The sequence below is a fragment of the Equus asinus genome, chromosome 27 (genome assembly GCF_041296235.1).
Source record: "Equus asinus isolate D_3611 breed Donkey chromosome 27, EquAss-T2T_v2, whole genome shotgun sequence".
Taxonomy (NCBI): domain Eukaryota; kingdom Metazoa; phylum Chordata; class Mammalia; order Perissodactyla; family Equidae; genus Equus; species Equus asinus.
The window spans coordinates 32,035,044-32,060,416 of NC_091816.1; the positions used below are offsets into that span (position 1 = coordinate 32,035,044).

Consider the following 25,373-nt stretch of genomic DNA (forward strand, 5'->3'; position numbering starts at 1 on the left):
AAAATCAAAGTTTAATGACATGCATACATGGGAGAAACCCAGGAAAACTGAGTAACTCAACAGAATGGCCAAAGCCACCACCTTAAATACTATCACCAGCTAAAGACAAAGGAGGATGTTGGGGGTAGTGGTTTTGGACTTCAAAAGGGAGGAAGGCAATTCACATGCAGATGGAAAAACAAATGTTTGATAAACAAATGTTGCCCATGCCTTGCAAAGACAAGGAGAGATGGAGAAGATTAAAGAAGATTAAAAGCCCTTGTTAGGTTCCTCCCTGTCTATCACACCTAGTTCATATTACACTATAGTAACCCACAGTGATAGCTCCTTCCTGGAACAAGCCTTTTATCTTAAATTCTTTTAGGCAGTTAGGGGGACGGCCAAAGTTTCTTGCAGAGTCTTTTTTTTCTTGAAAATAATCAAGTCAAAGAGACACATTGGGGGTGGATGGCAAATTCTGACCTCCCACAGTAGAAATTCCAGTCAAAATCCAAAGGCAGGTGAATATTGATGGATGTCCCTGCTTAAAGACAAAAGGCAGAGAGAGAACAAATTGTCTCTTGCTCAGGCTGTTGTTTTACTCAGGCTTTCAAAGAATTTGATGAGGACCACCCACATTCGAGAGGGCGGTCTGCTTTACTCAGTTTACTAATGTAATTGCTACTCTCATTGGGAAACACCCCCACAGACATAGCCAGAGTAATATTTAACCAAACATCTGGGCACCCCGTAGCCCAAGCAAGTTGAAGAATAAAATTAACCATCCCAAGTTCATCCCTTGTCAACTTGGCACCAATATGCATCTCCTTAAGTCAGACTTAATCTCCAGATAAAGACAACAGGTCATAATTCTGCTTAATATGATGCACTATCCTTTATACAACTGAAAATGCACAAGCTCTGTCCCCAGAAGAAGATGTAAAATCCATGAGTGATGTTTACTCTTCTCCTTGATATACTATAACTTAAATGCCAGGATGTAACATTAACAATACTTAAATACCATGACATAAAGTCAGTACATCTTATGATACAGGATAAGAGAATAAGAGAATGAAGAAAACATAGACATTTGCCATATATATATGTATAGTATACATTCATGACAAAATGAGGAGGAAATACAACAATAACAAGTCCTTGTTTCTGTAACTGGTCATGTGGTCATAGCTGGTATTTATACTTACCTTCTTCCACTACTCATTCTGTACTCCCTTTTTCTTTAGCATGCACCTCAGCTGGTCGGAATTCCTTACCTGGTAGAATGATCCAAGTCTTTATTCATTACCCAAATCTGTCTTAGTCTGTTTATGCTGTCATAACAAAATACCTTAAACTAGGTGTCTTAAACAACAGGAAATTATTTCTCACAGTTCTGGAAGCCGGGAAGCTCAAGATCAAGGTGCTGGCAAGACAGGTTTCATGCTGAGGCCTCTTCTCTTGGCTGGCAGGCAGTCACTATGGCTATCATGCTGTGTGCTAATGTGGTTTCTTTGTTCATGCTTGGAGAGAGAGACAGCAATCCCTCTCTTCCTCTCACAAGGGTACTAATCCCCAAATGAAGGTCCCACCTTTGTTGTTTCGAAATCTCGGGAGTTCCCTGGTGAAATTTGAAACTGGCCCCCATACATGGAGGCAGGGTGAGACCAAAGAAAGAGGCAGACCACTCCACATTGGTAGGTGGCAGGTTTAATAAACAAGGGAACATACATATGAGGCTTGTCCTGAGTGGCCGCAAGACGAGTAGACCTCTGCACCCACCTGCCAGAATCTTAAGAGTTTACATAGAGGCCTTAACAGGGTTCTGTCATGTACATCATCCAGACAGTCTCAACACATTACTCTCTCAAGGCTGACTCCTTGAAGTGGCTCCTAGTGTGGGCACAGTGGGCAGAAGTTACATTCCAAGCACAGGGGAGGGGATGAGGAACCTCTGATTGCCCAGGTCCAGTTCATGGGTCAACTAGCAGTCAAGTCCTCTCAGCGACCTCCTCCGACACCCTCATGACCTCATTTAACCCTAATTACCTCCCAGAGACCCTTTCTCCAATCACCATCACACGGCGGTGGGGGGGCGGGGGTCAGGGCTTCGCTATATGAGTTTTGGGGGACACAATTTAGTCCGTAGCATCATGTCACTGGTCAAGTGATCTGGAGCCCCAGTTAGGGAAAAAACCATGTTACTGCTGAAGATACTGGGACTGGGAGAGGTGGGGCTCTCCTAGGAGATCTTTGGGCACATGTGCAGGATTTGAGCTGGAAACTCCCCTCATGCAGGTGCTGTGGTGGGCAGAGTTTGGTTCTGTGAGGGGCATAGGCCAATCAGTGTCCTGTGCACATGCATGGCCGGATGTCACTGGGCATCAGTGGGTATCCACAAATCAGGCGCAGACTTGGCCATCAGGGCTTGTTCCTCAGCCACTCCCCCACTTCCACCCATGCGGACTGCAGTTTTCATTGCCTGCCCTGATCAGAGGACATATCAAAGCATCTTACAAGAAATTGCAGTGTGACATCAGTGTTTGGGTTTGCAAAGCCTCCTATTCACAAGAGAGCTGATGCGGACACACCAGTAGGTACCGTAAAACTTGACTGAATTCTTTGGAATCCTGAAACTGTCAACAATTCCAGAGCCAACTTGCATTCCTTCCTCCATCTGCCAAACTCATTATTTCTCCATAAATACTATAATGAAATGATCCCTGACTGAGCAGGAATGCATGCTCTTTCAGGAAGGAGTCAACTTCAAAGACTGACCATGAACTTCCCTCAGGAGTACTTGGACATTCTGATCCCTTCTTTGAGGATCCTGAACAGAGACGTGGTGCTGGAGACCACAGCATCCTGGTGTTTGTGGGTGAGTCTGTGTTGCTCTGTGCATGAGGGCGTGTACTGGAAATGACTTGAGATCCCCCACGACGCAGGGCTCTGAGGCCTCTAGAGTGTGATCTCTTTTTTTTTTTTTTTTGAGGAAGATTAGCCCTGAGCTAACTACTGCCAATCTTCCTCTTTTTGCTGAGGAAGACTGGCCCAAAGCTAACATCCATGCCCATCTTCCTCTATTTTATATGTGGGACGCTACCACAGAATGGCTTTTGCCAAGCGGTTCCACGTCCACACCTGGTATCTGAACCGGTGAACCCTAGGCCACCAAGAAGCGGAACATGCGAACTTCACTGCTGTGCCACTGGACCGGTCCCTAGAGTGTGATCTGAGTCTGGATGTGAGGGTCATCAGCCAATGGATTTTCATCACAAACTCATTGTGTTTATGTTCCTCATCCCCCAGTTTCTACTGCTGGATTGTTGTGTTTTCTTCACTTCCAACATGGCATAGGGTATTAACATATGCATCCAAACATAAACATGTTTTCATCATAAAAGAATGAGACAAGTCTTGGCACACGAACATCCTGAAGATCTCAGCAGAATCTCAGAAGGACAAAAGCCTAATAAATGTTTCAACACTGGAAGTCACCATATTCCCCAACTTTACACTTAAAACCTTCTCATGTGGTCAAGTCCCCACGCAGGGGAATCAAATCTCCAAACTCAAGCCCCTTTATTCCACTGTCCTAAACGAAACACAGAAACTGCTTCATTCTACAAGATTCCTTAGTTTGACTCCCAGCCAAGATCTCAGCACATCTCTACCCTCAGCTGGACACTCCCTCAGATGTCAGGACACTTGATGGTCACATATGCCAGGACCAGGGTCTCCCTGAGGAGTGAGGGCATCATCACCCCTGGGGTGATATGGACACAGCTTCCCTTACATTGCATTCCATTCTTGAGGGGCTCCCTACCTATCAGGCCATCTGGCTGATTCTCATGAAACTGCTATCCTACAACCATTTTACTTATATAGGGCTGTGTGTTTCCTCCTGAAAAAGGGACTAGTTCTTTAGTGACGGAACTTTTCAAAGGAATGCCTGGAAAATGTTTTTTTCATTCTAATAATAATAATAACATAAATAGAAGAAATTATACTTCAGTGCACTCTCACTTCTCTTCACTCCTCAGTTTTCACTGGATCTAATTCCAAGTCAGGGAAATAGAGATTCAGAGATGGGGTGGGCAGACCTAGGTTTATTAAGACATCCATCCTATAGAGTTAGCTTGTCACAGGGAATTTCCAAACAATATGCATCCGATGTACACCCAAGATGAATTGCTTCAGTCGACTTTTAGCCGCTCCAAGCACACATTACGTATAAAGCAGAACACAGAAGATTTGACGGAGAAGGTGTGCTGGAGGCTAGATGCCTTACATAGGCAAAACTATATTGCTTGACTTCTCTGTAAAGAGAGAGGAAGATGAAGAAAAACTAAATGGGGGAGAGGTTCCGATATCTGGATTCCTTATCCCCAAACTGTACTGAGTCCTGGCTCCTTAATCTGTGTCCAGTTCCCCACAGATCCGAGAGGAGTGAGGTGAGCTCAGGTTAAGTGAGCTGCAGACCTGGAGGAGCAGTGGACAGGGCTCCCCCACTCCCCCCGATATGAACCCCACGGTGTTTACTGTTCCCCTGCCTAAGAGAAGATTATCTTTCAGAATTTAAATCTATTTGAGTCCAAATACTTATTTAAAAAAACAAACAAACAAAAGTTGGAGAAATTTTTACTAGTTATGGGAAAGCCAGAAGGGTTCTTCTCTGGAAATAATCTTGGAGAAATTTCTTCAGGATGAATAGTTGGGATTTAGTCTTGCCAAACTGCCTCTAGCATGAACTTCAGAATTTACAAAGGAAATAGAAAAGGAGTTTTTAACTCACATATTTCACATTAGAATTCCTTAAGGGTATAAATAAGGTATTGAAACGTGATAATACAGTTCTACTACGCTTTTTAATGTTCCTGTGGGAGAACAGACATCCCAATCAAATGTATCTGGAAGTAATAAAAAATTAACTTTTCATTAGTTGAAGGTACAATCCACCTGTCTCCTAAAGCAGCACGGTTTTTAGAAGGCTCATTATCCATACTTGACCCAAAAGATTCAGAAACAGCAAACAAAAACACAGATTGAAATATCTCATTTTTCACATTAAAAGAACTCTCTCAGGTAACTCTGCGAACAAAGATAAAAATGTGAAATTACAATATATTTAGAAAATAATGACATGCAACTTGGAGGGTGGCATCCACACTTGTCTCAAAGGAATTTCAATTGATAACCATTCTCAAGACGTGTGAGATAGAAATAAACGTAAACAAGGAGAAAGGAGATCTAGATTGCACACGAGCAGCAGTGATTTTGTTCTTTGACAGCAAAGCCTGAGACCCCGGCCCGCGAAGTCCCGACCCCGAGCCCGGGGCGCGCAGACAGGGAAGCTACCTCCTGTGGTCGTCAGGCTGAAATTTCACATTTCCCACGGGCGAGTCTGGCGTTCACATTCTAGTTCTCACCAAACACAGAAAAAGGAACAAAGTCTTAATTGGCAGACCCGCAGACGTTCCTGATCCAGCCGCCGCCCGCATGGACCCGCACCCGGGTCCGCACACCCCCAGCCGCTTAGCCCCCCGGGCTCACAGGACACGCTCCCCGAGACGGCGCTTTGGCCGTAAATCGTTTTCTATTTTTTGAGAAGGAAACATCTCCGCACTCAATATGCGCGGCGCCTTAACTCTGAGCTTTTACCGTGAAGCATCTCAATCATTGAACTCGAAGCAGGGTGGGCGCAGGGCAACCGCACAGATACCGAAGACATCCCTGGGGATGCGAAGGCGGAGACCACAGTTTTCTGGGCGGCAGTACGGGCAGACCGGGAACGCCCCTGGGGGCGGGGCCGAGAGGGCCAGGCCCCGCCCACACACGCGCCCCCTTACAGGCCCCGCCCACACAAGCCACTACTTTCGGACCCCGCCCCTCCCGCTCTCGCGTTTTCCTGTCGACCCGGAAGCAGATTTCCCAGATCGCGGGTCCCGTTTCCTGGAGTGAGTTTCAGTCTTTCTACTTCAAACTCGCTCGTTGGTCCCGGTGCTCGTCCTCCACGAGTGCGGGGTCCCGCGGCCGTGACAACCCCGGCATCCCCCTGTCGCCGTCGCGGGGAGCGCCGCCTAGTCAGGAGACGCTCTGCTGCTGGGTCCGGGTCGGAGTCAGTTTCCGGTAAAATCGCTCGGAGCCCGGTCTACGCCCTGACCTTTCTGCCCGCGATCTTGTCGCCGTCTCCCCTTCCCACCCCGCGGCGGGTCCCGTCCCCACGGGAGGTGGATTCGCGGGCCCTGGAGGGCAGCGCCGGGGCGCCCGCCGTTCCCCGGCCCTGGGATCTTGGGGACCCCAGTCTTCTCCTGAGTCCTCCTCCCTGTCCTCCTGTCACCCGGGGCCCGGCCCTGCTGCTGTCCTGGCCTCCCCTTTGCAGCCACCTCTTGAGAGATGACCCTGAGCCCCGTGCTGGGGGCGTTCACCCGCCATGTCCTGTGACACCCGTGTTCCTGTGTCCCCAGTCCCATCCTACTCATCCCATCGATTTACTCTTGTTTCTTTTTACTCTCTCTTGGTTTATAGAGTTGAACAACTGGTTCATTCATTTTCGAACCTCTCTTTTTCAGATATGTAAATGTAAAGGTATACAGTTTTTCAAGTTGATAACTTTGGCCCTGTTCCGTGGTTTTGACAATATTTATTCTTCATGGTGATGTTGACTAATTGTCAGTGGCCATTGGATTGTATTGTAAGCTTGTTGTTTAAGCTGTCGTGTTTTTGTTTGTAATACCTCATTATTGTTTACTTACCTTTTATTCTTACTGTGGTAAGCATATGTGGCCTATTTGATTTGTTCTCTTTTGCAATTAGCTGAAATTTTCTCTGTGGCTGACTGCAAAGTCATATGCGATGGATGCAATGGGTATACTGAAGTCTCTACAATTGGAATAAATGGGGATAGAAAGTCTCTACATTTTGGATCAAGATGCAATTTGTATTTTCTTGTTTAGATATGTTAAATCTTCAATGCACTTACTCATGGTAGTGCATTATAGACATAATAACTTCAGAGTGTATTGTTATTAAATTCCTTATTAAAGTTTAAGGATTTAACACTTTCTTCTTAATTTCCATGCTTCTATTTGTGTGTTATTTCTAACAAATTGTTATGTACACATTTGTGAATGTCGTATTTTTGTTTTAATTTTTTCTGGGAATATACAATATCCATTTTTCTGCTTTTAATTTGTTTGTTTCTTCATTCAGTATGTACTTAACCTTACTCAACTTGTTGGAATATTTTTGAATGGAAGTAAAAGTGTTGTTTTGTAGAGCTTCTCTTCAAGGGGTGATACCTATGAAATTCTTAATGCCTTGTCTGAGATATTATGAAAGATCAGCTGTCATGGTGAAGAGTTTTTTTAAGGTCATGATATCGAATGAGTCATAGAAACTTTAATAGACAATATTAATATCTTCTTAAGGAGAATGCATTAGAAATAGATGAAGTTAGAGGCAGCAGAAACTCTCATTGAACTCCTAGACTCTTAAGGCTGAATGATCTATGAAAACTATCAAATTTAATGTAAAAAGTTCTTCTTGCCTGGATTTTGTTTAATTGCTATATGGTTTTCAAAATAGCTCATTATTTGTTAACTGTGAGTTTTGCGTCTTGCAAAAGAGTTGTTCTAGAATAAGCAGTCATTTTGATTTCCTCTGTAATCCACACATATCGTGGAAACTATCATCTTTTCTCTTTTAAAAAAATTATACGGACTTTTATTTGTGTGCTAATTGTTCTAAAATGCTGACATAAAAATGAGAAGATATAAAAATACATCTGGAAAACAATGTCTTTCAGAGACAGCTCTTGTATTGGTTTATTTAAATATGTTTGTGTGTATGTGTGTCTTGCAGGGAATCTGGCCTCCTAGGAAGAAGGCCAGACTCAGGGACCATGCCCTGCCCCCCAGTGCTCCAAAGCCCCACCCACTCCGAACATTGAGGCTGCAGCACTTTCTCAGCCCTGGCTGTCTTGCTGCACTTCTGTCTCCTTCACCCTCCTGCCTTCACTTCTGGTAAGTGCTTCAGGGATCTTGCTTCGGAGTCTGTTGGTGGGCGACTGGATTGGTCCCTCCTTGCCTTCTCTGTCCTTGCAGGTCTGTAGAGTGGCAGGAGTAGTTCCCTGATTCCGGGGCATGATTAGAAATGCTGCGAAGGCTCCAGAGGGTGGGGGCCTCCTCTCTGGCCTTCCATGCTTATTGCGTCTATTCCTAGGCCCCCAAGGGGTCTTAGGAAAATTGTCATTGAGCCTAGGGGGTCAGGGATGCTGTCCCTGGGCCTTGCAGGCAGGCTTGAGGGGTTGCTGGTCCCCGAGATTACTTAGAATATTTTCCAGAGGGTCAGGCAGGCCAAGATGCTTTCACCAAGCCTCCCCTGTCAAAATGGCCATGCCAGGAATGTGGAAGGAAAATTGGGAAATTTGTGGACACTTATTTATGGAAGGGGTGCTGGGAATGCCTTGAAAACATCTGTGTGTTTGTATGTATTTTGTGCACCCTCTATAGTCTCCTTCAGTGAACAGGACACCCTTCCTGGATAGAGAACGTTGATTCTATGTTTTATAACAACGATGACAATAATCATAATTATTGTAATAATTATAGTCATGATGATTAACAACAACACTGATAATGTTCTTTATGATGAGAGCAATAATAAGAAGAAAGCTAAGGAGATGGAAGCATAGACTATAGACCTTGGTGAGTGAATGACCAGAAACCCAGATCAGGACTTAAGGTGGTGTGAATCAGTTCTAGGTCTGAAATGTGTTCCTAAAGACAAAGGGCAAGTAGCAGGAGAGAAAAAGAAACATCAGGATTGGGGCACAGGTGAAAGCAAGGATTTTTAGAAGATCACCTGTAGATGACACTAGGGGGAAGAAAGGAGCAGGTGCAGGGCCTGCCTGCTGCCCTGCGCCCATCCCGTCCTGGAGCCTGGACATCTGGCAGGAGTGGGGAACCTCCAAGGGAGGAAGGCTGGACGGCTGATCCGCTCCCTGCCCCACTATGGGGAACGTTAAGCCCCAGCACTGGCTCCGCCCTCAGTGCTGGCAGCCTTTCTGCCATCTGCTCTTCCCGGGTCCCTCAGTGTCTGCGCATGGCTGTTCCATTGTCTCTGCCTGGGGCTCCCGGAAGGCGGCGTCCCCATTCCTCTGGCTGGCAGGTGGAGAAACCAGCCACAGGAACAGGTGCTAGAGAACTTGGAAGATTCTGTGTGGGGAAAACTGGAAATGAAACCCCAAATGAAAAAGGGGACAATAATTATGAACAAAGGAGAGGATGGGAAGGATTTTTAATCATATGAATATTTATAAGCTATGGACACCTTTAACAGTTCAGAGCCAGAGGAAGGTCCCATTCTACCCAGAACAGGCTTTATAAAGAATTCCATGAGATGCTCCATGATAGAAGGATTGTTTATTTAAGGAATGATGTAGTGATAGGTGACAGTCCATTGGCAAGGAAATAAAGGTGAGCCAGAAACTCTTGTTAAAAATGCCATGATGTATGGAATAACTACATAAAGCAGAAAGTTTATGCCAACTTTTTGTTGTAAAAACTCCTCCAGAGGGCCGTCTTGGTGGTACAGCAGTTAAGTTTGCACATTCAGCTTCGGTGGCCCAGGGTTCGCTGGTTTGGATCCCGGGTGCAGACCTACGCAAGCGCTTGTCAAGCCATGCTGTGGCAGGCGTCCCACATATAAAGTACAGGAAGATGGGCACAGATGTTAGCTCAGGGCCAGTCTTCCTCAGCAAAAAGAGGAGGATTGGTGACAGATGTTAGCTCAGGGCTAATCCTTCCTCAAAAAAATAAAAAATAAAATAAAATAATTAAAACTCCTCCAAAACAGGCATAACATATGAATATTCATCACACAGAGATGCTCAAGCAAATGAGTATATCTCTATAGACATGTGTAGGTACACATGGAGGAGAATAGCTTTCTATATGGCATGGAAAGGTAAGGCATTTAAACAATGATGTAATAATGTAATAATTCCTGACTTAATCTCCTCTGACTGGGAACATTAACCAGACTGAAAAATCCTACTACATATGATGATGAAAGAAAAGTATATCCTTGTATGTTGCAAATAGAACCATAAAGTGTGCCTCATTTGGGGTTTAGCAACGAGACAATATCTGTTCACTTTGAAAAGCCAATTGAACCCACAATTAGCAATGTACCTTCTGTGACTCTCCCTCAAAGTAATGAACTCATAATTAATTAAGAATGCCGAGACCATCATCACCATCCATCTCTGGAACTCTTTTCGTTTGCAAAACTGAATCTCTGTCCCTTAAATAATCACTCCCCATTCCCTTCTTCCCCCGTCCTCTGGCAGCCCCATTTCTACTTTCTGTCTCTATGAATCTGCCTACTCTAGGTGCCTCATATAAGCAGAATCATACAGCATTTGTCTCTTTTGGACTGGCTTATTTCACTTAGCATAGTGTCCTCAAGGGTCAGTCATGTTGTAGCATGTGTCAGAATTTCCTTCCTTTTTAGGCTGAATAATACTCTGTTGTATAAATCTGCCACATTTTGCTTATCCATTCATCTCTAGCCTATGGGTTTAACTGAGAAACGTAATATTCATTGAAGTGTTTAAAAAGTGTGAAAGCTTTGAAAAATGAGTGATAACTGGACATTTCCACCCCTATACGTGACAACAACTTGTTAACCTGGATGAATTGGAGAGGGAAGAAGGGTGAGATAAATCCACTTCCACTAAAAGACACCATTTGTCAACGAAATCTTCTTAAACAGACATTTTTTCTAGAAGATCAGGCAGGCCTAGAACATCCTCCTTGGGCCTCCCCTATCAGCATGGACCTGCCAATACCTCCAGAGAGGGGCGTTCAATATTTCAGCAGGCTTGTCCATGAATTAGTGTCAGCAAGAATGACGCCCATGAATTAATAGGGACAAAAAGAAAAGATTGGAGTGAGAAGAGATGGTGTAGGATGAAGAGAAATGCCGATGAATGGACTCCGCCTTCACCTTGGATTAAAAAGTGATGAGAGGGCAGCGGCTGCAAATAAAGGAGTCCTGAAGTGTTTTATTCACTTTTAATTTAAATTTCAGATCGGGAGATAGTGTAGCATATTTAAATGCTAAGAGGGTGGATCAAATTGAGAGGGAATAGTTTAAGATAAAGTGTTTATTTTGTAAGTAATAACATAAAATTCATGCTATGGCAAGAAATAGCATAATAGGAATAAATAGGAAGTAATAGGAATAGTAGGAAATCAAGCTAGAGATAAAGAACCGAGGTGAGATTGAAAGTAATTCCTCACCTGTTATGGGGAGACGGCATGAACCCTGGATGCGAGTGCAGGAACACTTTAACATTTAATGGTTGAAAGCATCTACCTCTAAAATTATCTACTTCATTTGTTCATTTGAAATAAGTCACAAACCGTCTGATGAATCTAAGAGGAAAGACCAGTCTCTGCAAATTCATCGGTCACAGCAAAGGTTTGAAATACTGTTTATGTTGCATGGGAATTGGAATTGGCATGCAAGACCTAATAGGGTTGCCAGGCATTTTTGAGAAATGACCAAGATGACCTGAGATGCAGCGGCATATTTACTGTGTCCCTTGGTGGAACTATTTTGATATGGAAACCAGAAATTTTAAGCCAGAAGATTTTATCTCTGCAGGGGTAAGAATTTCACTTAAATGTATAATCCGGTTGTGAATGAGATGGCGATAACACTATTCACTACAGCTATGTGTTAACATTTTATTTATTTTCCCACTAGCCAAAACATAAAGTCGGCTTCCCGCTTTAAATGGATAGCTGATAAGTTCTTAACATGTTCTTGAAAGTACTGTGTGGCCAGTGCCCGAACACTCTGCGCCTCCCTCCATGACAGTTTATTTTTGTCACATCATAGTCTGTTGCAGATTTTCATATTGAATCATCTCCCATTTTATGTGTAAGTCCAGATTTCCTCAGGCTGTTTGAGTTTCATGTCTCTAGAATCCCAGCGTGTCTGGTGCCCTCTGTGTCTGTCTTTATACACTTGCCATCTGAAAGCCACATCTCACAATCTGTAAATTTTATTGTGTCTACGTGTACTCCACCATCCTCATGTGCTGTTTTTGACTATTTGTATCTCTTTTCATCTTTGTCTTGAATCTATTTCATTACTTTAACTGTCTCCTCTGAGATTCTGGATCTGTGCTGGCCGATAGAGCACCCGCTAGTCACATGTAGCTGTTAAATTTAGATTAACTAGACTTAAATAACCGAAGTTCAGACCCTCTCTGGTGTTCTGTGACCACACGTGTCTATTGGATGCTGCGGCTGTAGAACACTTATTCCATCTCAGAAAGTTCCATTGAGCGCATTGAGCTACAGCTTATGTTTTTATTCTACTTTTTCAGTTTATAATGATTTATTTCCTGCTTTTCTGTATTAATTCCCTCTTATGGGTTTACTCAAATGACTTTTTCCATTTTATTTCTTTAACTTTTTAAGGTAGATGCTTATATCATTTATTTAAACCCTTTTAAAACTTACATATTTAAGACAAAAAATTTTCTGTGAATATCATTTTAGCTTTGTTCCATTCATTTTATATAATATGTTCAAGTATTGTTATTATTTTTCATAATGTGTTTTTTTTCTTTTTTCTGAGGAAGATTAGCCCTGAGCTAACATCTCTGCCAGTTTTCCTCTATGTTACATGTGGGTTGCCGCCACAGCATGGCCAACGAGTGGTATAGATCCATTCCCAGGATCTGAACCCGCGAACGCGGGCCGCCAATGTGGAATGTGCTTAACTTCACCACTGGGCCATGGGGCTGGCCCCCATAATGTGTATTTTTAAAAATTTATGCCAAATTTATGTAAAAGACATTTTCCCCTTAATTTTCAGTTAGCATATCACATCTTCTATGGTTGCCATTATTTTCTGATCATACTTCATTGTGTATAGGATGTTGTAAATTCCTTTTTTAAAACTGTGGGGTTTTCCTCCATCTTTGTCATGAACCATGTTTGCAGGGCCGGCTGTGCTCTTCAGAGTTGGGCCTTCTGTTTCGGGGTATGATGCTTTCACGTATGAAATTGTAGAATAATTATAAACTGAATTCTACTTTTACCATTTCTGGATTTCTTTGGATATGCAGGATGTTAAAATCAGGATAGGTTGGATTTTGATTTGTGATCCAATGTGAGGTGATAGGCTTTTTCATTTACAGTATTAAATTGAAAGATACATTTGTTTCAGTTTTATACTTTCTTCATATGTAAAGCTTTCTTCTTGCACTCTGTGCCTTTGCTTTCCAGTCTGTGCTGCTAGGATGGAGGAGGCAAGAAGGCAAGCCTGCTTTGGTTATGTCAACTTGTAAACTGCTTTCTTAGCACCTGGAGTGGTGCCCAGCCCATCACTGGTGTGGAGACTGAGAGCTCACTTAATACATCAATTTTCCAGGTTGCATTTCTGAAAAGAAAGAAAGGACGGGTGAATAGGTATAGATATCAGTGATATTTATTGGCAGATCTGTTGGAGAACGTGGTTTTGGGGGAAACGAAGTTCCCTGATGTGCACCCCAGAACTAAGCAGCTGTGTCCCAATAGCCTGGGAAGGGCTGGGAAACCTTAATGGTTAGCAATGCCCTTAGCATATTAAGGTGATAACGAAGAAGCAGAAGGGCTTCCTGGAGGCTTTTTGAGAGATGTGGAGGGAGAGGCTAAGCTGTGCTGGCACCAAAGATGAGTCGCTATTCCTGCTCCTGCGAGCCGTTGGTCAGTATCATGTTGTATGAAGTTATCACTTAGAATAACTTAGAACCGTTAAGTAGATTTTGTCCTAAAGTTTGCCTGTATTCCTAGGTTATTAAAAATACGTTTAATTTCTACCCAATGAGACAGAGTTTTCTGTTGACTCCACACAAGGGTCCTTAGGAAATGTTTGCTTTGACTGCCTTCTCGTAATACCTGTCCTTTCTTGTCACTGGCACAGTCTCTGTGTGACCATTAAATTATTGTTAGTCCATCTCTGGGTTATACTTACAAGTCTTCTCTGAATCCATCTCTCGTGATATTTGAGGAAGAGTTTCCTTGCTTCTAAGATTAAGGGTTGCAGTTAAAGGGAACCTGGAGAGTTTTTAGCTATTCTGCATTATCATTTCGTTGAGTGACTGTCATCTCTTATTTTCCTTGAGTTTTGATAATGATCCTCAAAGCATTCTTCATCTGTGAATTACAGACTCTATGGGGTACTTTTATTTTTGTTGCTTTACATATGTTTTTGCAGAGTTTTCCACAAATTCACAAATTCCTTTTTTCGTATGTTAATACTTTATTAAATTATACAATTATTTTTGCCTCATTTCCTTTGTTATCTTTATCAGTAAGTTGGATTTTATAGGTTGTGGTCTTTAACAGCTTTCACTTTCTCTTTAATCTTTTCAGTAATTTTTACTTAATCCTTTTTCCTTTTGCTCCTTTTAAAGCCTGTCGTCCACATAAATGAGTGACTTTTAGCATTGTCTGTTTTCCTTTCTCTAATCTACCAATGTGGTCTCTTTTCTTAAATGGCTTTGTTTTACTTTTGAAAGTTTTGGAGCTCTGCCAAGTCATTTTTCTTTCTTCTCTTGTTTTATAATCTCTTACTTTCATTCTTGTAATTCTGCTTTGAAGTCTTGTTAATTAAGATGTTTAATAATTTATAGTCCATCCATTACTAAAATTATTTGATAATTTTTAAGTGATATTCTGCTGCAAAGGCAGAGGGTTGCTTGAATATTAATAGTCAATTACTTTTTCACTCCTACCTCTTATACTTTAACCTTTTTAATAGTTAATGCACTGGTTATTTTTTTTAAGTTGTTTTCATTCAGTTGACTTCTCCTTAAGTTGCATGAATTCACGGCAATAGAGTGGCGAGAAATACATGTCAAGGATGCGCTCTAGCAGGAACTCTTCCTGGCTCAGAATAGTGACTCTTTAGCCTAGGACACTGGGAAAGTTTGGGACCTGGTTGGGGTCTCCATAATCTAAGAAAAACCAGGAGCCAGCCTGGTGGCACAGTGGTTAAGTTGGCACATTCCACTTCTGCGGACTGGGGTTTGCTGGTTCGGATGCCAGGTGTGGATGTACGCACCGCTTGTCAAGCCATGCTGTGGCAGGCATCCCACATGTAAAGTAGAGGAAGATGGACACGGGTGTTAGCTCAGCGCCAGTCTTCGACAACGAAAAATGGCAGGATTGGCAGCAGATGTTAGCTCAGGGCTAATCTTCCTCAAAAAAAAAAAAAAGGTCAGCTACTGAGGGGCTGCTTTTTATTTCTAGTTCTCACACACTCATGACCTTCTCTGCTGCTTGCCACTTGGAAGCGTGGACAAAGCACAGTGACACGTAGGTACATTCTTCCTTCCCACTAGTAGAACTGTCCTGTTTCATATGTGTGGAGTTTCCCCATATATCCCTATATTTCCTTAGAAGAAAATTTCTAAAGGTAAAAAAACGTAATTTTCCCTGAAGTCAAAACCTAACATAAGCCCGTGGCCAGTGTCTGATTAGTTTCCCTACATCTTCCTTCCCTCTCCTTGGATGCTCCCTATGCTCTGGATAACTCAGTCGGGAAACTGTATTTATGGAGTGTCTCTTGGGCATTGTGAACTGTCCTGGATATTGGCTGCCCTCCCCAGTTATCAGATCCTTGCATTAATCTGGGTCTTCTCTTTCAGATCTGACTGACAGCTCTGTCCTCCCTGCTGGGTGACTCACAGAGGAAGAGAGGAGGAGACAGTGCCCAGAATCCAGCCGTCACCCTCAGACTCTTAAACAGCTCTCCAGTTCCTCAGACACTTCAAGTCACCCTAGAAGGCAGAAGATTCAAATTCTTCCTCACGATACATGCATACAAGTAGCAGAGAGCAAAGCTTGGTAACCCCCTTGGCACTGCCTGCCTCTGGGATGCTGAAGGCATTCTCGTTCCTGTGCATTGCAGAGAAGATTCAAATTTCTAGGTATGGACCAATGTCCCGGAGGAAAGGTGTTCTCACTAGTCTGAGAGGAGCAGGTACCTCAGAGCTCAGGGTAGAGGCAGGTATTTGAGGGGCGTAGAGCAGAGGGCCCAGTCCAAATGCCCTAAAAGAGCAAATTGGTCTAAGAGCTCAGGGCACAATTGGAGCAGGGCATCCATTCTCTTTTTGGCTTTGTGGCCATGGAGGGGGACAGCAACGAGCAGAGGTGAAGCCTTGGGCTCTCCTCAGTTTTGCAGTGAGTGTCATTTTTCTCCCTCTACAGAGTTTGTAAGCTTTGGAAGATGCTAGTTGAACATTCTGCACTTTGGAGACATGGAACTGACACCTTACAGGGTATGTGTGGGCTCTATTTGGGGAAATGCTTGAGAGTCTCTGTGGTATCTCTGGGATGGCAGTTCTCACACAGAACTCATCCTGGGTTCCTTGGAGGGGGTGTATATCATGGCATAGTGGAGGGGTATGTGTAATGGAGGGGGTATATATGGTGGCATAATGAGGGGTATGTATGGTGACTCAATGGAGGGAGTGTATATGCTGGGTCAGTGGAGGGGCTGCATATGAAGACTCAGTGGAAGGGGTATATATGTTATCACAGTTGAGGGGATATATGTGATGGTTCAGTGGGAGGGGTGTCTATGATGCCTTAGTGGAGAGGATATATATGTAAGATAGCACAATGGAGGAGATATGTGTAATGGCTCAGTGGAGGGGGTGTATGTATATAGATATGATGGCACAGTAGATGAGGTGTATGTAATGGCTCAGTGGAGTGGGTATATGTGATGGCTCAGTGGAGTGGGTATATGTGCTGGCTCAGTGGAAGGGGAATATATATATACAGAGAAGTCACGAGGAGCCTGACTATATCATATCATATATATGATAGCACAATGGAGGAGGTATATGTAATGGCTCAGTGGAGGGGGGATATGTATATAGATATGATGGCTCAGTAGAAGAGGTATATTTGATCCTTCAGTTGATAGTGTCCAAGGGCCCTGAGCATCAGTCATTCCCCTCCCTGACTCGAGTTGAAGGCAGTTGATTTTAGTCCCTTGACCATGGCAGTGTTTGCTGTTGCAGGGAAAGGCCCCTGCTGTGAGATTTCTCTTCTGGAGATGCCCAAGGTCAGGGTTCCGGTTGCTGGGTGTGAGAGGCTGGTCTGAATCACGAATGGTTCTGAGATCATTCCAGCTTCAATGAAGGAAGTTAGGTTTCCCACCTGACTAAACTCTAGCTATGAAGAAACTCCCAGTCACCAAACATCCCCAGTCCCTGACACGTCAGGGATTTGAGCACAGAAGACAGGCAGAGCAACATTAAAATTACACAAATTTCATTTTCTAGCTGTGTAACTATTAGTTTACTAAAGTTTTTTGAACCTCTACTGTTCATGTCATTTGTTAAAAATTAGTAAATTATAAGCAGGTTTATTGTGAGGATTAAGTAAGCGAATATATGTAAATAAGTACAGAGTCACATTTGATCCAAATTTATCTTTTTTTTCCCTTTTCTGGACCTCAGATACAAATGGGTGAGTTAATCCTACTTTTGTTTATGACACACCATCATCATTTTTCCATGAAATGCATTTAATTATTGTTGGTATTTTAGGAGAGAATTGCAGTTCATAAATGCTTTCTCTCTGTGTATATACATATATATGCATGTACATATACATATACCTGTGTGTTGGTAAACACTGAAACCCAGGGATGTTGCAGCTAATGAGGATTAATACAGAACCCGATTTGGAGGATTTCAGCTACCACTTGGCTAAACCATCAGACGGAGCATCTAGATTTTCTCCTAAACCCCAGCACTCCCTATTATCTGAGTGTCCTTGACCTAGAGCATCGAGACATACATGAGAATAATGTTATGACTCCTATACTCCTGCTACTTTCTCATGCAGGGGATCTTAAGGACTGGACTGGCGGGGTGGGTACCATTGACCCCTCCAAATGGAATAAATCCTTGAATTAATTAACACCATCATACAATAGATTCTTGGTTGCTTGATATCCAGGTCCATGGGGGACAGATCTAAACGTCAGGACTGAGGGAGAGCAGGAAGGGAGTGAGGCTCCAGAGGGCTGCCGTGGATGTTGGAGGACCGCTGCTAGTGCATAAGGCAAGAATAAGGAAACCTGAGAGATTCCACAGTGTTTTCCTACAGGTGGAAACCAAAATCTCCATGTGGCATGAGTCAGGGATCGCCCTGCTTTAGTCACAGAGGGATTGCGTAAGGCTGGATGCTATAGGCTAATTAACATATAAAACTCAATACTTTTGATGTTCTTATCCATAAGATAGCTGTATTTCTGTGTTTTTTATTATCAACTATAGTCATAGTCGTCTTACTATTGACCCTGGGAGGGGAGGAGAGTCCTCTGTGTCTTTCTCATAGAGGGCACTGCATGTTTTTTGATTAGGCCAGGGGGTCAGACCCAGGTCGTTTGGGTCTGGACATGACAAGTGGGTCATGACAGTCCAGTCCAGTGCACAGGACTGGAGTCTCATGGCTTCTTTCTCCTTCCTCAGCTTTGCCTGCTTAATGCTTGGACTGTCTGTGAGTGAAAACCCAGAGAAAGACAGCTTCCAACTGAGTTATTGACAATGCAGCCACTGGTGAGTAAGGAATGCCTCTTTCTACTGAAGTGACATCCTAGTGCCATTAGATGGGCAAGTGTTTCCTGTTGGTGTGGATGTTCTAAGTGCAGTCAGGTGGCATTCAGGCATTTGAGCTCTAGTGAAGTTTCCCCAGGATACAAGAATGTTTATAATGGATCAGGATCTCCTTGATAACTGATATCCTTCCTAATGTGGCACTCATTTAGCCTCCATTAAGGTTGTATATTTGCAGAAGAGATGAGAGAAGTTTTCTTTCTCTAATTCAGTCCACAGCCTCATTTGGAAATAATTTACTCATAAATCATGTTATTGGCTCTCATGGTCTAAGGGTTGTGGTGAATGCAGATGAGAGAGATGAGTGAGGAGCAGAACATTACAGTCCAGCAGGGAGGCAGTGATTTCATCAGGTGAGTTCAATTAATCCAGTGTTACAGGTCCTGGGTGAGGACTCTGATGTGTTGAAGGGAACATGAGAAAAGTTTAGGCCACAGAAGTCACGAGGAGCCATTTATTTATTTTTTTCCTATTCTAAATTTAATATTTTGATAGAACATATTTGCACTTTTAGAAACTTCTTAAAAAGATAACTAAAATTCTCGTTATTATTCTTGTCCCCAGTCACGCATTTTCCTTTTTTGTAACCTTTCTTTTCGCATTTGGTAACTGGCGTTAATGTACAGGGAGCATTACTTCCTTAAGTGTGGCTGTGCGTTCAGGAGAAGGCGTAAAGGAAGATTTAATAGGCTGTGGGAATTTTTCAGGAACTAGATAGAATAATCAACCAAGAGGCTTCTTGTATCCGTTAGCAGAGAGACAAGATAAAGACAAGAGAGGGGCCGGCTCCATGGCCGAGTGGTTAAGTTCGCGCGTTCCGCTGCGGCGGCCCAGGGTTCAGATCCGGGGTGCGGACATGGCACCGCTCGTCAGGCCACGTTGAGGTGGCGTCCCACATCCCACAACTAGAAGGACCTGCAAGTAAGATATACAGCTGTGTACAGGGGGGTTTGGGGAGATAAAGCAGAAAAAAAAAAAAAGATTGGCAACAGTTGTTAGCCCATGTGCCAATCTTTAAAAAAAAAAAGACAAGAGAGAGCGGTAACTAGTGTTTGAGGTCCCAGAGGAAATTGGGAATGGGAGTCCTCGTACCACAGGAATGGTCAGGCTAGGACTGTCCTTCAGTACAGCCATCTCCGAGGTCGCTGGCTTGTGCTGCTGTACAATCTGACCTTACAGTTAGTTCTGAACACCTGAGTGCTGTAGAGTTGAGAGAGACTAATGACACTAAGTGCTGTATGAATCTTGTTCAGTTCTAAGGAATGCTGAGATTGCTTCAAGGTTCTTGGACATTTCAATGAGTAGTAGACTAATAACTTGCATTTAATACATGTTTACTTAGATAGGATGAATACATACATTCGTACGTTAGTTCATTGGATCTGTCAACACTGATAACAGGTTATTAAACCATTTCATAGCTGAGGAATCTGAGGTTTATCTGTGGGAATAGTGTAACCGTAGTCATGGTTTAAATGTGGCAAATCAAGGTTATTGTTTGCCTTGTGATGAGTCTGTAAAGTTACTTGACATTAATCAGAAAGAAAATTTTAGTTATGAATTTTCAAGGGCAAATTTTATAATCACATGTCTGGAAGTCGTGATTACCAGTTGATTGGAAAATTTCCAGGGAATACCACACCATACTTCATGTGATATTACTTTATAATAAAGGTTTCTTAATTCAGACTGTGTGTATCTCTGTGATGTGTCTGAAAGGCAGATGCCAGCTCACACTGAGAATGAACTGATGGGAGCCCCAAACTCAGTTTGATCTTCCTACATATCCAGCTCTTCCAGCCCCTTCTTCAGTGCTGTCATCTCAGCCCTCCCACTCCAGACATTGGTGGGGATTGGTCTGTCTAAACCAGAATATCCATGATGTTTTAGGAATCAGTGACGTTTGAAGATGTAGCTATAGACTTCACCCAGGAAGAGTGGGCCCTGCTGGACACATCCCAGAGAAAGCTGTACAGAGATGTGATGCTGGAGAACGTCAGTCATCTGGTCTCCATGGGTGAGTCTGTCAAGATTTATGTTTATAGATAGGTAGGTAGGTATTTATTCATTCAGTCAGTCAACAAGTATCTAGAACAGCTTCTCCATACGCAGTCCAATCTCTGCCCTGATTCTTTCATAGACCTTATAACTACATGAAAGAAAGTGGTTTCTTTGCATTTTATTCATATCTACTTTGTCACCCTAGAATGTAGTCTTGACCACAATTTAACATCTTTCTTGCTTCTCAATTTCTAACACTCAGAGCAAAACTAGGATCTCAGTGAATATTTTTGAATGCATGAATAAATTGATTAAATATTTTCTAAATAGTTATCCTGCTCTAGTCATTATGCTGAGGCTTGAGACCAGAGGAGTGAAGATAATGGAGCTTTGATTATTCTTGTGCAGCTTATGTTTATTTGTGTCTGTTTGAAAATAATACTCAACCCACTGTGGAGACATTCAGTTTCTTCATTTTTGTAAAGACTGAGGATTCTGCATTCTGTCCTTGAACTTGGGCATGGATATCAGCATCCAGAGGTCCTCACAATTTTGGACACACAACCCAGATTTCTTCCTGGTCTGATGAAGGACCTTCAGTGTTTTCTCTGTTCAGAGTTTTGTTGCCTGAGCTGAACTTCACTGTTCTCCGCATTCTTCTTCAGTAGCCTGTCTTGGACTTGATGATAATGCAGGTTATTAGCTTGGAACTCAAAATCCACCTGCCTTTGTTGCATGAACAGGGTATCAGCATTGCAAATCAGACGTGATTTTCCACTTGGAGCAAGAAGAGCTGTGGAGTGAAGGAACAGGATTTCTCCAAGGCCAGAGTCCAGGTAGGGAGCAGGGACCTGTGCTTCAGTACGTGGAGGTGCCTGTCAGTGACTGAGCACGTTCTTAGAAATACCAACTCAAGATTTTGTTAAGTGAGTGACATTTTCTAAAATGTAGGTGGAAGACATTGGAGCAGAATGGTTCAGGTGTTGTCATTATTCCTCGCATATGTCAATTGCAATTCACATGTCCTCCTGCCATTGTCTTTGGCTTTAGAGAAAGGAATATTCATGTACTTATTGAAGTTAAACTTTCACATAATAGCTCTTGTCCCTATCCTCCCCTTTGAATGTTTTCCCTCTCTTGACCTACCTAGCATCTTACCTCCATTTTACTTTTTTCATATTTCTGTCCTGAAAATCTTTACTAATTATCAATGTCCTATAATGTTTTTCTTCTTTCTAGATTATTCCCCATTGAATTGTCAATTTTTGAAACATACTCACATGGGTTTTGGTACTTTTCAACATTTTCATCCCCCTACTGCCATTCTAAATATTTATTTTTTTCAATTGTTTTAGGCAGGGAGAGTGGCCTTAAAGAACAAGAAATGATAGACACACAGCATATCGGCAAGAAGGGCTCATCTGCAAACACGCCAATGGTAAGTTTCATGGGTGTTTCCAGGTTGTCCAGTGAAAAACCTGGCAGTGGGAGGTTAGTAATTGAGCACAGTAGCCTGAGTTAGGTTGGGATTAAGCTCTTTATGAGAAAAAACTTGGATAGTTTCAATTTAGTGAAGAAATTACTCGGATCTCAAAACCATAACCTGAAATCTGAAATGAAAGGACAGCTGCATAAACATTGCTCATATGCCTAGTCTTTGAGACATGTTGAAGCCTTCAAAGTTAATCTGTAAGTTCTGCAGTTGTTACGCCACAAAAGAGAAAATCTTTGTGTATGCAGGAGAGTAACACATGTGTATGCAAATGGCATTGGAAATAGTTTAATTGGAGGCTATCATTGAATGATAAGTTTAGAATTCATATGTAAAGGAATGAATGAATGTATGTGAGCAAGCCATTAACAGCCTTTTATCTCCTTCCCTAAAGCAGAAATCTGACACTCCAGAGGATCCCTTTGAACGTAATGATTTGGGAGAAGATTTCACTCATAGCTCCATGTTGACTCAACATTCGTTAACTCACATGGAAAAGAAACCCTGTATCAGCAAACTGTGTCAAAAATCCCTTAGTGACCAGTCATGCTTGAATCAACATAAGCAGATTCTCTCTAGAGGTAAATCCTGTGAGTGCCATCTGTGTGGGAAAGCCTTTAGTAACTGCTCTAGCCTTAGACGACATGAGATGACTCACACTGGAGAGAAACCGTACGAATGCCATATCTGCGGGAATGCCTTTATTCAAAGCTCTGACCTTAGAAAACACAATCTAACTCACACTGGAGAGAAACCATATGAATGTCACCTCTGTGGGAAAGCCTTCAGTCAGTCGTCTAACCTCAGACAGCATGAGAGAACGCACACTGGTGAGCAGCCATATGAGTGTCATCTATGTGGGAAAGCCTTCAGTAAATGTTCTGCCCTTAGACGACATGAGAGAACTCACACTGGAGAGAAACCATATGAATGTCAGCTGTGTGGGAAATCCTTCAGTCAGTGTTCTGCCCTTAGACGACATGAGGGAACCCACAATGGAGAGAGAATCATGAATGCCCTCAGTAAATATTCTGACCTGAGATGACATGGTATTATGATTGTAATGAATGTAGAAGAAACATCAATCATAGCTTTAACATTGAAACACATCAGAGGACTTACACATTGAAGAAACACTGTAATCAATGTGGAGGATCCTTCAGTCATCCTTTCAATGCTCAAATTTATATGGAAGAGAATCCATATGTGTGAGAAAACCTTCTGTCAGTGGTCTGACCATAGATGACTTGAGAGAACTCACACTGTAAATATAAGGAATGTAGATATTTTAACCAACAGCCCTAAACTTTAAGCACTCTAGAGGACTCACACGGGGAGGACCCCTGGGTCTGTGGTCAGTGTGGGAATACTCTCGTTTATAATTTATGGTTAAACAACATGAGCAGACTCCACTTGGGAGAACTCCTAGGTCTATAATCATTGTGAACAAATATGCAGCCAAGTACCAGGCATAGTGAGCACAGGAAAACTCAGTGAAAGAATAAACACTAAAACAGGATGTGGGAGGATGAAGCCTCTTTGGGAATATCAACTTCTTCATACTGAAGAGGCAATTCAATGAGAAATCATGAGAAACCCATAATTTGTAGACAAGTGATTCACTGAGAAATCATGACAAACCCTTTAGTCATAGAGTGACATTTATGGCCCATGTGAGGATTCAGATATGCCAAACACTCTCAAGGTCCTGAAAGAAGGAAAGTCTTCAGAGATCACTCATTTCATACACAGGTAACAGTGAAGTTCTACACTGAGTGACAGCAATCCTAAAATCACAGTGGAGAAAGCTGCAGCTGAATTTCACATCAGAAAACAAGTCTAGGAGAAAAGAAAAAGTCTTGCAGAGTCTTTTAGCATACAGATAATACAGAATTTTGAGAAAATATTCATAGGAAAACTTCGGCATATAAATACAAGATAGTAAAGCGATCTGGGATGACTGAATACAGAATTTTGTAAGAAATTAATAGATTATTACTTGTAAATATTTAAACAATAAACGACATTGTTGAAAAGTCTCATATGTTGATGAAGTTCTAGTTTTCTTTATGCAGCTGTGAACACACAGATCTGGGTCTGCACTCCTTGGGATGTGGGTTAGCGATTCAGCCCAAATCTGAGAATCCCTTTTCTCCCACAGCTCCTTCCACACAGCTCAGCTCTGTTCATTCTGACTTCCCACCAACATCAGCTGTCTCTGTCCATGCCCTGGTTGTGACACAACAGGGACTTCATTCTGCTTGACAGGTTTCTCAGTGTGCTATGACCCTGGCCTAGCTGCTTCTGGGGACAGTGTTCTTGACTTCTAATATAAACTGCTGGGTTGTCTCCAGCCCTGTCTCTGCCCCTAGGCAACTACGGGGGCCAGAGAGACAGGCAGCTCTGCCCTCCCAGGCCAAGAACAAGCCTTGGATTTTTTCCAGCAAGCCTCTGAGTTGAACTAAGTAGGGGCAGGAGTTCATGCCATGACCCCATCCCACATCTAACTCTGGTAAGTCCTGAGTTATGCTCCTGCTTGTTCCCCAAAAAGAGCCACTGCTGTACTCCCCCCACAGCAGCCCTGAAAAGAAAACTCCAGCCAGATAAAGTCTCCTAACCCATCAGACACCGCATACCTCCATCATTAAGTTAATGTACTCTTCCCCAACAAAATAAAAGTTTTCAAAGAGGCAGTCTCCCCTGCTTTGCTCCTAGCACTTGGAGATGAATTATCCTTCAACAAACTTCCATACTGAACCTAAAACTCACGGGAAGTGCTCTCAAGGGATAACTCTTCTGATCTGTGCTCTTCCCAAGCTCTCACAATGCAAAAATCATAACCTGAGGCCAGTTCATCTCTGGGTGAAATTGATACATCACTATTTTCAAAAATCTCCACAAGTGATTCTACTGTGCAGCCGGCGGGGGAACAGTCACGTCAGGTGTAAGATGATGAGCAACCAGAATTCAACATCTTGGTGCTCAGACTGGAGAGGCAAGGGCTGCATCTGGCAGAGACACATGGAGGTGCAAACCATGTTTAAAGGGAACAAATTAGGGATTAGAAGTTCAGACCCGGAGAGAGACCCCAGGTTCTGACTTCCCCTGTCACAGCCCATGAGCCCTTGTTACTAAACCTCTTTCTGTGACTCAGTTTCCTCAGGTCTAAGGTGGAAGTAAGCTTAGTCCCTTTAG

At 42.8% G+C, this 25,373-nt stretch overlaps 1 protein-coding gene across 6 annotated transcripts; it reads left to right on the plus strand.

Annotated features, from left to right (window-relative positions):
- Positions 1–5,843: 5,843 nt before the first annotated feature.
- Positions 5,844–24,220, plus strand: LOC106843562 (zinc finger protein 705A-like). 6 transcript variants are annotated; one of them, XM_044760565.2, is made up of 9 exons: positions 5,844–5,936; positions 7,843–8,003; positions 15,698–15,979; positions 16,260–16,330; positions 18,542–18,628; positions 20,576–20,702; positions 21,430–21,522; positions 22,042–22,124; positions 22,573–24,220. In XM_044760565.2, exons 5-9 carry the CDS (start codon positions 18,617–18,619, stop codon positions 23,221–23,223), a joined length of 966 nt encoding a protein of 321 aa, XP_044616500.1. In that variant the 5' UTR covers positions 5,844–5,936; positions 7,843–8,003; positions 15,698–15,979; positions 16,260–16,330; positions 18,542–18,616; the 3' UTR covers positions 23,224–24,220. The 6 variants fall into 6 exon arrangements, with proteins under 6 accessions (XP_044616500.1, XP_070356006.1, XP_014716140.2 ...); XM_070499905.1 differs by having other exon boundaries at positions 22,576–24,220; XM_014860654.3 differs by having other exon boundaries at positions 5,893–6,108.
- Positions 24,221–25,373: the final 1,153 nt, after the last annotated feature.

Excerpts from the sequence above, each read along its gene's own strand:
- LOC106843562 (XM_044760565.2), top strand. Across the intron at positions 20,703-21,429 it reads CAGTCATCTGGTCTCCATGG|GGTATCAGCATTGCAAATCA; the intron begins GTGAGTCTGTCA and ends TTGCATGAACAG. Across the intron at positions 22,125-22,572 it reads CATCTGCAAACACGCCAATG|CAGAAATCTGACACTCCAGA; the intron begins GTAAGTTTCATG and ends CCTTCCCTAAAG.